Raw genomic sequence first — 15,177 nt, 5'->3', positions numbered from 1 at the left:
TTGTCCAAGCTGGTCTTGAACTCCTGACCTTGTGATCCATCTGCCTCGGCCTCCTAAAGTGCTGGGATGACAGGTGTGAGCCGCCGCACCCGGCCTGAGATTCCTAGTTTTTTCTGCTTACTGGTGGATGCAAGGCCATAGCAAATGGATGGAAATAGCTGCAGAAAAGTCCCTAAGAGGATAGACATTTCTGTTTTTCTGTGTCTCTGCACAGGGCAGCATGTCAGTCATGCATGTCCATTTCCAACTGCTCTGTGATAAACTGCTCCCATTACTAATGAGTAAGAATGTTACACGCAATGAAGAAATGAGACGTTGGGTTGCACAGGATCTCCACGGTCCCTCTAAGTGGTCTCCACATTTGCTGACTTATAATGCTACAATTCTAATCACTTAAAATACGGATGGGGCTTCAGCAAAGGAAGTCCACACCCAGTGCTGAGACAGAAGATTCCAAATGGGTGTTGACTGGGAAATCATTGACTCCTGCATAGAAGCTTAAGATCCCACCAGGATGGCAAATCTGAAAAGTGTTATTAACCTCCAACGAGAAGACACAGAAAGTTAAAATCATTCCGGACCTTCCAACAACAGCCACTAGCATTGATAATACGATATTTCTTACCAGGCTAAGTACATGGAAATGGTGGTGTCTGTAGCTATTTGAGTGGCACTCACACATCACAGCTATGTCTGCACATATTTTTATGCATAAATACATAGAAATCATACATCAAATACATATACAAATACACATGCACTCACACATCACAGCTATGTCTGCACATATTTTTATGCATAAATTGGTGTCACACTCTATGTATAGTTTTATATCCCATGCTTCTCCTTTAAACTGTAGCATAATAATTTCCAATTAAACAAGTGGGTTGAGGGGAAGCGTGGATATCTCATCCACTTTCCTATCCTCCGATCCCATTAATGTTGCAGAAAAACACAAAACACATCAAGACAAAGAGGAAAAAAAAAATTAGATGGAAGCTACCACATCTTGGCAGCTGGAAACGGACAGGTGTTACGACTTTAGCACAGAGAATAATGTTTTCTCCCTCCTTGCAGACACGTGCATATCCTAATGTCCAGAATTAATGACAACAGTACCTCAGAAAGCAAAAGGGGTTTTGCAGAATTAAGAATCTTTAATGGTCTAGGTGGGAAATTGAGTAATTACACTGGGTAATCCCAAGACCCTTTTGGTGATTTTTTTGTCTGCCATCTAAAGTATCAATAACTTGATAAATATTTCATATATTTGAAAGGAAGGTGCTGTCTCGACGGGCTCACTGTTTGACTTATGTCTGTCCTATCCACTGTATTCATGGCACTATTTATTTCCTCTCTAAATTTCCATCTGGTCTCCATCTGTGAAAGCGATGTGTTAAATTCTACTAGCACACATGTTTTTCGGTGTATTTCTGAGAACTTCAGTTCTATGTATTTACTTAGTTTGGAGATGTCAATAACTGTACCTCCTCAGTGTGGAGGGTTCAGGTTAACTTTTATAAAAAATAAAATGGACTGTAGCAGGGATGAGAGTAACGGGCATCAGTACTGCGAGGAGAAATATTAAGTGTTGCAATGACGTTAAGGGCTCAGCGTGGCGCAAAGAAGGGCTCAAGGTTTGCAATGACATCAAGAGCTCAGCGAGGCTCAAACAAGGGCTCAGGATCAAGGGTGGTTTGTGTTGAAGATTGGCAGACGGGCAGACTGAAGACGGGGAAGGGGAGATACTGACTCCACCCGTCTGGGTAAGGATGCTGAACAGGGAGTAAAATCAAGAGATAAACGAGAATGAGCTTCTAGAGCCCAAATCATGAGTCTCAGGGGAGTGTGGTGATGATTTTGCAAGACAACATTTGGGGAAACACCAACCCTTAGCGTGTGCGTAATACACTTTAGTCAAAGTGGACAAGTGAATGTGTCAGCTCCATACAACATGTTATCCGGTGACCATTATTTAAAAGTAACATACTAACAAGACTGATGGTCCTCCAAAGCCATCTGTGACCTGAAGCAGTGACTACAAATAGCAGGTCTGTGCAATAATTTCCATGGATATCCTGTTTTGCTCAGACACTTCTGTCACATGAAAGCTAGAGCTCCCGTCCTTCCAATTAACCCCTGGCTTGCAGCAAGTTCACCAGGACTCACCATTGTTGACCAGAACATGGAGAGGAATCTTCTTCATCTTGAACTTCTGGACAAAGTCCCGGATAGACATCATGGAAGCCAGGTCACAGAATAAAAATTCCACTGGAAAAGGACAACAACAAATGCCTGGTTACCTTCCAACCTATTTCAGAGATTAAGACAATTTCTAAACAGGTCCATTTCAATTTCACCTGGGAAGTCACACTTTTCTTTTCTTTTCTTTTGGAGACAGAGTCTCGCTCTGTTGCCAGACTGGAGTGCAGTGGCGTGATCTCAGCTCACTGCAGCCTCTGCCTCCCGGGTTCCAGCGATTCTCCTGCCTCAGTCTCCCGGGTAGCTGGGATGACAGGCACATGCTACCACATCTGGCTAATTTTTATATTTTGGTTTTTTTTTTTTTTTTTTTTTTTGGAGACGGAGTCTTGCTCTGTCGCCCAGGCTGGAGTGCAGTGGCCGGATCTCAGCTCACTGATTTTTTTTTCTTTTTTTTTTCAGTAGAGACAGTGTTTCACCATGTTGGCCAGGCTGGTCTCGAACTCTTGCCCTCAGATGATCCGCCCACCTGGGCCTCCCGAAGTGCTGGGATGTCAGGCATGAGCCACCGTGCCCAACCTGGGGTTTTTATAAGAAGGAGACAGAGGGATGCTTGAGACAGATGAGAGAAAATGATGGTAAGACAGAGGCAGAGACTGGAGTGATGCAGCCACAAGCCCTGGGATGTCTGGAGCCCTCAGGAGCTGGGAAAGGCCAAAAGGATCGTGCCCTAGAGCGTCCCGACAGAGCTCAGCCCCGAGACACCCTGGATTTAACCTCTTGTCCTCCAGACCTGGGAGAGGATAGATTTCTATTCTGCAAGTTCCCCAGTTTTGGGGTTTTTTTTTTTTTTTAGTTCAATATGATTTTATTTAAAAATGTGTACAGTTGAAGGAGGGATCTGGTCTTTTATTTAAAAAAAAAAAAGAAGGTTTTCACAGGATATATTTGGCCCTTTTAGCTCTGTAGCGAATAACAACAGAAAAGGAAGGTTCTGTTCAAGGTCCTCACTCCGGCACACTCAGCCAGGTGCTTGGCTAGATGACACATTTCCTGGTCTGAAGCTCACAGCCAATCCTCTCACCCAAGTGGAACACCCGTTCTCCTCCAGGCGCGTGCGCGCACACACACGCACACATGCGCACACACGCACGCGCGCACACGCACACACGCACACAGACGCACACACACGCGCACACAGACGCACACACACGTGCACACACACGTGCACACACACACGCACACAGACGCACACACATGCGCACACAGACGCACACACACGCGCACACAGACGCACACACACATGCACACACACACGAGGTCTTATTTCCACTGCTCTACACAGCGCCCTGAGAATCTTTAATTTTAAAGTCGGGAAAAACGTGGAAGGATTCCTTAACGCGTTGTCTGCGACAAAACCAACTACCTTTTAACTCTTAACAATTGCAAGTATAAAGGACTTGAAATTGACAAGGCGCTCCATTTAATAGAACGAGTCAAATGCTGAACAATTAGGTCAAGTCACAGGCTTGAATATTTTTAAATGTCACTTAAAACTTATTGAGAGAAGAGAAGATGTGCTTTTTACAGTAACCCTAAGGAACTCATACAGAAGAAAAATGTTAACCCTACTGGAGTGGGAATCCTTGGCAACAAATGCCTCTGTCACTGTGACTCTGACAGTGAGACGGTATCATATGAAGAGAGGAGACTCACGCAGCTGCTATGTCTGATGCCCCTTTCGGCACCTAGCGTGGTGAATGACACTCACACAGCCTGTAGCCCTCACACCAGAGCCTCCAATGGAGAAAGCGATTCTACAATTCTAAGTGTTGCTCTTGACGCCACAAATAACTCATCCAACTTTTCTTTTATTTGCAACTCAGCGACAGACGGCAAACCCTGAGTCTCATGAAGGTAACCTCATCTGGCCAGGTGTGGTGGCGGGCCCCTGTCATCCCAGCACTTTGGGAGGCTGAGGGGGGCGGATCATCTGAGGTCGGGAGTTCAAGACCAGCCTGGCCAACGTGGCGAAACCCCCGTCTCTACTAAAAATACAAAAATTGGCCAGGCGTGGTGGTGGGTGCCTGTAATCCCAGCGACTCAGGAGGCCAAGGCAGGAGAATTGTCTGAACCCAGGAGGTGGAGGTTGCAGTGCGCCGAGATTGCGCCGCTGCACTCCAGCCTGAGCAACAAGGCAAGATTATGTCTCAGAGAAAAAAAAAAAAAAGATAACTTCATCCACAGAAGAATTTCTAACATCTAAAGGGGTTTCCTGAGGGCAAGTCAGAAATACAGATTTCTGAAATTAATGCTACCCAAGAGATGAAGTCAGCTGGAAAGATAAGGAGGCACGTGTTGATAAATAGGGATCAAGATGGAAAAAAAATTCCTTTTGTTTGGAGTTCTGGCAAATCTCCTGCTTTGGAGGAACTGAATGACCCCTTCCTTTCTTCTTTGCGATAGCGAGAGAGCATTGTTACGGAATGAACTGTACCCCCCTAAAAAACCTTTTTGTCTGTAACTCTGGCAAACCTCCCTGGTTTGGAGGAATGGAATAGCGCCTTCATTTTTTCTTTGCAATAGATACAGGACATCATTATAGACTGAACTGCGCCCTCCCTCACTCATCCTCAGAACCCTGAAACTTCCATGATGACTTTATTTGCAGACAGGGCCTGTAGGAGCTCATAAGGGTGAGGCCCTCATCCAGTAGGACTGGTGTCCTTACAATCAGAGAAACAGACACCAGGTGTGACGGTTACTACCGAGCGTCAACCTGATTGGATTGAAGGACGCAACGTATTAATCCTGGGGGTGCTGACAAAGAAGCTGAACATTTGAGTCAGTGGGCTGGGAAAGGCAGATCCCACCCTTCGTCGGGATGGACACCATCTTATCAGCTGCCAGCACGGCCAGAATAAAAAGCAGGCAAAAGAATGTGGCAAGGTTAGACTGGCTTAGCCTCCCAGCTTACAGCTTTCTCCCGTGCTGGAGGCTTCCTGCCCTCAAAAATTGGACTCCAAGTTCTTCAGCTTTAGGCCTCGGGCTGGCTTCCACGCTCCTCAGCTTGCAGACAGCGTATCGTAGGACCTTGTGTCCTGTGAGTTAATGCTGAATAAACCCCCTTTATATATAGCTATTGATCCTGTTCTAGCCCTCTAGAGAACCCTGGCCTATAATACAGGGTGCATCCCTCACCCCTACGTCTATCACCCTGCTGCCTCACTTGATAGGAAAGCAGAAGGAGCCCCTTTTTAATGTTTAATTGTATTAAGTATGCAATTACCCACTGCCCAAACTCATGTTGATTTCAAAAACTGTCCCTTTAAAGCATCTGGGCAGGGTGACAATTCATAGCAGGTGACAAAAATGTTTTATAAATAATATCCATGGAAACAGAAGGTGTCACCGTCTGCAGAATGCAGCCCAAATATTCAGAAGATTTGTATCACTCTAAGTTCTCGTGCCAGTAAGAAATAAAAAAGCAGGCCAGGCGCGGTGGCTCACGCCTGTCATCCCAGGACTTTGGGAGGCTGAGGCAGGCGGATCACCTGAGGTCAGGAGTTTGAGACCAGCCTGGCCAACATGGCAAAACTCTGCCTCTACTAAAAATATAAAAATCAGCCAGGTATGGTGGCGCATGCCTGTAATCCCAGCTACTTGGGAGACTGAGGCCGGGGAATCGCTCGAACCTGGGAGGCGGAGGTTGCAGTGAGCCAAGATCACACCACTGCACTCCAGCCTGGCGACAGTGCCAGACACCATCTCAAAAAAAAAAAAAAAAAAAAAAAAAAGCTGGGTAAATACCTGAATCATTAGATATTAGCTTTTCTTTGCTGAGCCTTGCACATTTCCACGAGGTGTGTCTCTGGAAGCAGGTTAGGAGACTACCAGACCGTGTGCAAACACAGATGCAGGTTTGGTCTTACGGCTACATGGAGCAGAGATGAGAGTGACGGGCCACGACGTGCCATGCTGCGCGTTCTGGTCTCTGTATGATCACGGCGGGCTGCACTGCAGGAGCACGCCAGGTCTTCTCACCTAGTTCTCTGTTGTTGTTTGAGATGGACTCACACCCTGTCGCTCAGGCTGGAGTGCAGTGGTGCGATCTCGGCTCACTGCCGCCTCCGTCTCCCGGGTTCAAGCGATTCTCCTGCCTCAGCCTCCTGAGTAGCTGGGACTACAGGTACATATGCCACCACGCCCCGCTAATCTGTGGGTTTTTAGTAGAGATGGTTTCACCATGTTGCCCAGGCTGGTCTCGAACTCCTGACCTTGTGATCTGCCCGCCTCGGCCTCCCAAAGTGCTGGGATTACAGGTGTGAACCACCTCGCCCAGCCTCATCTGGCTCTTGATAACATACTCAGATCCACCCCTGGGGTCCCAGGTCCCCAGAACGGAGGTGGTCATGGCTCCCATATCACAAGAACTGGCGCTTTCTGCAGCACATACCTCAGGTGGAGACACAGTGATTAGGTTTTGTTGTATCGTGGCTGATCTAGGACACTTTAAGTACCACAACACCCAAGAGTCAGCCAAACGTGGCAGCCCGAAGTCCATATTTTGAAATATACACTTTAACCTTCTCTTGGAAGGCAAGTTTTCAGGTGATAGAACAGCTTCCTCATCATGGAGAATGAAGCCCATCTGTGTCAAGTCACCAGGCCATCAAGGAAAAGGAAATAAGTACTTCCAACATTTTCCTTAGAGAAATACTGGATGGGCAGGTGCAGCGGCTCACACCTGCTATCCCAGCACTTTGGGAAGCCGAGGCTCCTGACTTGTGGTCAGGAGCTCGAGACCAGCCTGGCCAACATGGTGAAACCCCGTCTCTACTAAAAATACAAAAATTAGCTGGGCATGGGGGCAGGCACCTGAAATCCCAGCTACTTGGATGGTTGAGGCAGGAGAATTGCTTACACCCAGGAGGTGGAGGCTGCAGTGAGCTGAGATCGCACCACTGCACTCCAGCCTGGGCGACAGAGCCAGACTGTCTCAAAAAATAAATAAATAAAGCAATATATTGATTGGATGGTATGATGGTATGCACACTCCTGAATCAGACGGCTGCCACTCTCTGAACGGTTACTGCAAGCTGTCTGTGGTGAGACATGTTCAGAAATTGAAAGGAAATGTTTAGAAACTTAAAAAAAAATAATGACAGTCATTTAAGCTTTGCTCAATCCAATGACTTTAAAAAGACACACTGAGAGCTTCTAGTTGGCACGTTTCTTAAATGCATTTTTTTTAGCAATTCATTTTTATTGTGCCTACGACAGTTATCAATCTGCTGCAGATTAGGGGAGAGGCAGTTTTGCCACGGAGTTTGAAAGCGCTGTTTCTGAGCACAGCGTCATCTGGATACAAATTCCTGATGGACTGCTGTAATTTTCTGCAAAAACACTTGCGGGGATGTAAGAAAGAGGAAAACCCACACTACTGCTAAAAACTGGAACCAATGATCAAAGGATGGGTAAATGCACACACTGAGCTTCTGAAAACAGCAGTGTGATTGCATTTTTTTTTTTTTAATTGGAAGACGCATTTTTCTTGCTCCTTGAGAAAAAAGGCTTATAGCCACTAGCAACATGAGCATCACCATTCTACTTGAGATCACTGGCTTGTGAGGCAGTGATATAGTTTGGATCTGTGTCCCCACCCAAATCTCATGTTGACTTGTAATCCCCACTGTGGGCGGAGGGGCCTGGGGGGAGGTGTTTGGACCATGGAGAGGTGGATTTCTCATGAATGGGTGAGCACCATCCCCTTGGTGCTCTTCTTCTGATAGTGAGTGAGTTCTCTCCAGATCTCATTGTTTAAAAGGATGCAGCACCTCCCCTGCACTCTTGCTCCTGCTCTGGCCATGTAAGACATGCCGGCTTCCACTTCACCTTCCATCACGATTGTCAGTTTCCTGAGGCCTCCCCAGAAGCTGCTCTGCTTCCTGTACAGCTTGCAGAATCATGAGCCAATTACATCTCTTTTCTTTATAAATCATCCAGTCTCAGGTATTTCTTTATAGCAATGCAAGAACAGACTAATACAGATGGATGCATGGATGCATGGATGGATGGATTGATGGACGGGTGGATGGACGGGTGGATGGACGGATGGATGGATGAACTGATGGATGGGTTGGTGGATGGGTTGGTGGATGGATGAACTGATGGATGGATGAATTGATGGATGGGTGGATGGATGGATGGATGGATGGACGGACGGACAGATGGGTTGGTTGGTGGGTGGGTGGGTGGGTGGATGGATGGATGGATGGACGGATGGAAGAATTGATGGATGGGTGGATGGATGGATGGATGGATGAATTGATGGACAGATGAACTGATGGACAGATGGATGGATGGATAAATGGATGGATGGATGGACGGATGGATGGACGGATGGATGGACGAATTGATGGATGGGTGGGTGGGTGGATGGAGGGATGGATGGATGGATGGATGGGTGGGTGGGTGGATGGATGGATGGACAGATGGGTTGGTTGGTGGGTGGGTGGGTGGGTGGATGGATGGATGGATGGATGGATGGATGGATGGATGGACGGATGGAAGAATTGATGGATGGGTGGATGGATGGATGGATGAATTGATGGATAGATGAACTGATGGACAGATGGATGGATAAATGGATGGATGGATGGACGGATGGATGGACGGATGGATGGATGAATTGATGGATGGGTGGGTGGGTGGGTGGATGGAGGGATGGATGGATGGATGGATGGGTGGGTGGGTGGGTGGATGGGTGGATGGATGGATGGGTGGATGGATGGATGGACGGACGGACGGATGGATGGATGGATGAGTGGATGGATGGATGGATGGATGAATTGATGAATAGATGAACTGATGGAGAGATGGATGGATGGATAAATGGATGGATGGATGGATGAATTGATAGATGGATGAATTGATGGATGGGTGGATGGATGGATGGATGAATTGATGGATAGATGAACTGATGGACAGATGGATGGATAAATGGATGGATGGATGGATGGGATGGATGGATGGATGAATTGATGGATGGGTGGGTGGATGGATGGATGAATTGATGGATGAATTGATGGATGGGTGGATGGATGAATGGATGGATGGATGAATTGATGGATAGATGAACTGATTGACGGATGGATAAATGGATGGATGGATGGATGGATGGATGGGATGGATGGATGGATGGATGGGATGGATAGATGGATGGATGAATTGATGGATGGATAGTGATATGGTTTGGATCTGTGTCCCCATTCAAATCTCATGTTAAATTGGAATCCCCAACACTAGAGGTGGACCCTCGTAGGAGGAGATTGAGTCATGGGGGTGGATTTCTCAGGAATAGTTTAGCACCGTCGCCTAGATGCTGTTCTTGCAATAGTGAATGAGTTCTCGTGGCATCTGGTTGTCGAAAAGTGTGTAGCATCTCCCCAGCCCACCACAACTGCCTCTCTGTCTCTCTTTCTCTTGCTAGGGCCATGTAAGACACCTGCTTTCCTTCACTGTCCACTATGATTATCCATTTCCTCATGCCTCCCTAGAAGCAGAAGCTGCTCTGCCTCCTGTACAGCCTGCAGAACCATGAGCCAATTAAGCCTCTTTTCTTCATAAATTACCCAGTCTCAGTGTAGCAATTCCTCAAAGACCTAGAACCAGAAACACCATTTGACCCAGCAATCCCATTACGAGGTATATACCCAAAGAAATAGAAATCATTGTATTATAAAGATACATGCACACATACGTTCATTGCAGCACAACAACAAGGATGTGGAATCAACTCAAATGCCCATGAATGATAGAGTAGATTTTAAAAAATGGTACATATACACTATGGAATACTATGTAGCCATAAAAAGGAACGAGATCATGTCCTTTGCAGGGACATGGATGAAGCTAGAAACCATTATCCTCAGCAAACTAAAGCAGGCACAGAAAACCAAACACCACACACTCTCACTCACAAGTGGGCACTGAACAATGAGAACATATGGACACAGGAAGGGGAACAACACACACTGGGGTGTGTTGTGCGCTGGGGTCGGGGACGGGGAGAGCATCAGGAAAAACAGCTAATGCCTGGTCAGTAGAGAAATACAAATCAAAACCACCATGAGATACCATCTCACGTCAGTTAGAACGGCAATCATCAAAAAAATCAGGGTACAACAGATGCTGGAGAGGATGTGGAGAACTGGGAATGCTTTTACACTGTTGGTGGGAGTGTAAGTTAGTTCAACCACTGTGGAAGACAGTGTGGCGATTCCTCAAAGATGTAGAACCAGAAACACCATTTGACCCAGCAATCCCATTACTGGGCATATACCCAAAGGATTATACACCATTCTACTATAAAGACACATTCACATGTACGTTTATTGTGGCACTGTTCACAACAGTGAAGACTTGGAATGAACCCAAATGCCCATCAACGATAAACTGAATAAAGGAAATGTGGCACATAGACACCATGGAATACTATGCAGCCATGAAAAAGAATGAGTTCATGTCCTTTGCAGGGACACGGATGAAGCTGGAAACCATCATTCTCAGCAAACTCACACAAGAACAGAAAACCAACCACCGCATGTTCTCACTCATAAGTGGGAGCTGATCAATGAGAACACACGGACACAGGGAGCGGAACATCACACACCAGGGCCTGTTGTGGGGTGGGGGCTAGGGGAGGGAGAGCATTAAAAGAAATACCTAATGTAGATGATGGGTTGATGGGTGCAGCAAACCACCATGGCATGTGTATACCTATGGAACAAACCTGCACATTCTGCACATGTGCCCCAGAACTTAAAGTATAATAATGAAAAAACAGCTAATTCATGCTGGGCTTAATACTTAAGTGATGGGTTGAAAGGTGCAGCAAACCACCATGGCACATGTTTATCTATGTACAATCCTGCACATGTGTCCCAGAACTTAAAATAAATTTTTAAAAAATTGCCCAGTCTCAGGTATTTCTTTCGAGCAGTGTGAGAATGGACTAATACAGGCAACCAATGGGCTCTGCTCATTCTCGCAATCCGCATCTGTGCATTCTTGCAATCAGCGTCTCTTTTTTTGCATCCATTCAGGAGCTTCCTTGCACCAAGGGTGATACTGGTAGGAAGGGTAAGGCGAACAGGGTATGGCTGGCATCCCTAGGGGAAGACGAGCCCATACATCACGGACTGCAGCAGGGGAAGGCACAATGCTCACTGGGTGCTAGAAATTGAGTTTCACCCCTGACATTCAGAAACATCTGTTTGGACAAAGAACAGGGCAGGAATGAAGCCCACTTAATTGTGATCATTTATATGTGTGTGTGTGTGTGTATATATAGATATATATATGTGTGTGTGTGTGTGTGTGTGTATATATATATATATTTTTTTTTTTCCCTTGAGACTGAGTCTTGCTCTGTCGCCCAGGCTGGAGTGCAGTGGTGTGATCTCAGTGATGTCTGTATCTTGATGGTAAAGATACAGAGTGTTAAGGAGGAGGAATTACAATGGTTAAAACGATTGTTTAACAATTGTTAAAACGTTCACATTTATCAGCCAAACAAGCAAAAACCAAGTAGAAATGGCCCTAGTCACACAAGACAGCAATGATTCAAGTCTAAAACGTTAACGGAACAAGGAGGATGGACACCTATGAAGGCATGGTTTGGATCTGTGTAACCAACTTTGTAACCCCAACGGGGATAACTTGAAAATCATAAACCAAGTGCTGAATCGAGATGAAGCTATGATAGGATGGGCCATTTTCCACAGCATTTTCTTCAGAATAACACAGTATCCAAGTATATTTTTCAAGAACTCCTAGATGGGCAGGGAGAAATGAACAGAATCAACATTGTGGGGGAGGGAAGAAAGGAGGGAGGGAAGGAGGGTGGGAGGAAGCAAGGAAGAATGAATGGAAAGAGGGAAGGAAGAAAGGGAGGGAGGGAGGAGGGCAGGGAGAAGGGGAGGGACAAGAGGAGGGAGAAAGAGAAGGAGGAAAGGATTTGTGGAAGGAAGGAAGGAAGGAAGGAAGGAAGGAAGGAAGGAAGGAAGGAAGGAAGGAAGGAAGGAAGGAAGGAAAGAAGGGAAAGGGAAAGGAAGGGAGGGGAGGGGAGGAAGAAAGAATGAATGGAGGGAGGGAAGAAAGAGAGGAAAGGAGGGAGGGAGAAAGGGGAAGAGGAAAGGATGGGTGGAAGGAGGAAAGGAAGGAAGGAAGGGCAAAGTCCCAGAAAAGACTGTGAATAATATATTTAATGAGGCTGAAAATGCAAAATTACAAATAGGAAACACTGTACTATATGAAAAAGGCTTTAAAATGATGTTTTCTGATTCTTAGTATCCTGATGTTACATTTGTAAGTAAAATGTGAAAATCTCAAGGAAATAATTTTCTGAGAGATAGTAATTATCCCAATTTAATCAAGAAAATAAGGTCTAATCAGACCAACAGCTATAAGCAAAAGAGAAAAAAATAATGAAAGAAAGGCATGAAGAAAGGGTAGATGGGTGCAGAAGGTGTTTTAGAAAATTCTTTTAGACTTTGAAAGAACAGGTAAGTGCCCTGATACTGACTGGTTGGACGAAGAGTCTGAGGTGATTTGATTTGTGAAATTTATGTTGTTCTGACAGAAATTCTGAAAAACAGGTAGCAGAAGAAATTTGCTGGGAGGGCAGGAATTGCTTGATGGGTAACATGTATATACACAGACGAAAAAAATCATAAAAATGTAAACTTAAAAAAATCTTCCACTGAGACATACAAAAGCAAATGTATTTAATGCTAAGAAAAAAAAAATAAGCTAATTTCCAGAAATGCTGTCCATTCTGAAATGCTATTAAAGAGCTCCTAGAATAAATCCGGTAAGTGTGTCCGTAACCACGACCTGAAAATCCGATCTCAGTCAACCTTGGAACTCAACTGGGCTAATCTGAAAATCATCAGGGCCAGGTGTGGTGGCTCAGCCCTGTGACCGCAGCACTCTGAGAGGCCGAGGTGGGAGGAGTGCTTGAGGCCGGGAGTTCAAGAGCAGCCTGGGCAACACAGCGAGACCCTACCTCTATAAAAGGACACAATAAAAAATTATCCGGGTGTGGTGGTGCATGTCTGTGATCCCAGCTCCTTGGGAGGCTGAGGTGGCAGGACTGCTTGAGCACAGGAACACAGGAGGTTGAGGCTGCAGCGAGCGACGATTATGCCTCTGTACCTCTGCACTCCAGCCTAGAAAACAGCAAGAGCCCGTCTCAAAATAATATAAAACCCATCATTGAGACCAGGAGGCAGCGCTTGTGGAGAAGGCACTCTGCTCAGAGCAGCAACAGCTTTCAAGCATCTACCCACAGCCAACAGAGCCCCTGAATCAGTCTGCACCTGCCCTTCCCGACGCATCCTAATAAATTCACCAGTGTCCTAGGAAGCGGGAACCTTCGTGATGCCGGCAGCCGGAGGACACTTCTTCCTGCACTTGTGGGTAGCAAGAGCCGTCCCGCTACACAGAAAGCCCAGCTCTTGGAGCCAAGAGCTGATACAGCCACATCCTGCAAAGTCTTGAGCAGGGATGAAGCTCATGATGGCCTCTGGCCTCCCTTTCTTCCGGAGGGAAGGAACGGGGTGCCTGAATTGCCGGAATTTGCCAAGAAGGAGGGCAGATTCGTTGTCACCCCCTCCTCTCTCGTTTCTCTATATTTCCCAATTTAAAAATAAAGGTGAAATACCGGTATCTCTCAGTCGTTATGCAGGTACGGAGCTCCTCTCTGGAGACCCGAAATCCTGTTCACTTTGTTATGAGGCAGATATCCACCTACCCCTAAGACCTACTGCGAGAGGATGGAGCGAGATTATTCTGTGTGTGTGTGTGTGTGTGTGTGTGTGTGTGTGTGTGTGTGTGTGTGAGAGAGAGACAGAGAGAGAGGAGAGACAGAAAGAGAGAGAAAGCAAGAGAAAGAGGGAGAAAAAAAGAACAAAAGACAGAGAAACAGAGGGAGAGAATGGAAGAGAGAGAGAGAGCAGACGGAGGAAAGAGACTGAGAGAGAAAGACTGTGACACCTAAATAGAAGCAGAGAAAGAGAGATTGAAAGAGACAGAGAGTGTGCCAGAGAGACAGAGCAAGACATACAAATAAAGCGAGAGACGAAGATAGAGAAAGAAAGAATAAGAGACAGGCCGGGCACGGTGGCTCACACTTGTAATCCCAATCGTTTGGGAGGCCGAGGTGGGTGGATCGCCTGAGGTCAGGAGTTCGAGACCAGCCTGGCCAACATGGTGAATCCCTGTCTCTACTAAAAATATAAAATCTAGTGGAGCGTGGTGGCGGGCGCCTGTAATCTCAGTTACTCAGGAGGCTGAGGCAGGAGAATCGCTTGAACCCAGGAGGCAGAGGTTGTAGTGAGCCGAGGTCGCTCCACTGCACCCCAGACTGAGGGAGAAGAGCAACGCTCTCTCTCAAAAAACAAAAAAAAAAGGAGAGAGACACAGAAACAGAGACAGAGATAATAAGCAAGAGACAAAGGGAGAGAGAGAACAGGAGAGAGACAGAGAAAGTGACAGAGAGGGAAAGAGAGGAATAGAATGAGAGAGAGACAGAGAAGGAGAAAGAGAGAGACAGAGGTTGTGACAGAGAGGGAGAGAAACAGAGAGAGAAAGAGACATACAGAGAGAGAGAGAGAGGCAGGGAGAGAGAGAGAACAGGAGAGAGACAGAGAAAGTGACAGAGAGGGACAGAGAGGAATAGAATGAGAGAGAGACAGAGGAGAAGGAGACAGAGGTTGTGACAGAGGGAGAGAAAGAGAGAGAGAGAGAAAGAGAGGCAGGGAGAGAGAGAGATGCGTGACATGGTGGGATGAAATTAAGTAAGTGGGTGACGCCTTTGTTTTCACGCTGTTTACTACGAAGGCCGTCCTCTCCCTCTTGAGCACTTGGGATATACCATACCACACAACTCAAGTGAAAACAATGCTCCTG

General features: G+C 46.3%; 1 protein-coding gene across 1 annotated transcript in view; it reads right to left on the bottom strand.

Annotated features, from left to right (window-relative positions):
* Positions 1–15,177, bottom strand: part of LOC139355397 (polyprenol dehydrogenase-like) — a 292,394-nt gene that overhangs the window by 37,396 nt on the left and 239,821 nt on the right. The window contains exon 4 of the mRNA XM_071088981.1: positions 2,170–2,271. Coding sequence (XP_070945082.1) covers positions 2,170–2,271 — 102 coding nt within the window. The remainder of the gene's footprint in view (positions 1–2,169; positions 2,272–15,177) is intronic.

The sequence above is a fragment of the Macaca nemestrina genome, chromosome X (assembly GCF_043159975.1).
Source record: "Macaca nemestrina isolate mMacNem1 chromosome X, mMacNem.hap1, whole genome shotgun sequence".
NCBI classification, from domain to species: domain Eukaryota; kingdom Metazoa; phylum Chordata; class Mammalia; order Primates; family Cercopithecidae; genus Macaca; species Macaca nemestrina.
The sequence above is the reverse complement of the archived record's forward strand: the minus strand, read 5'-3'. Positions and strand labels throughout refer to the sequence as shown.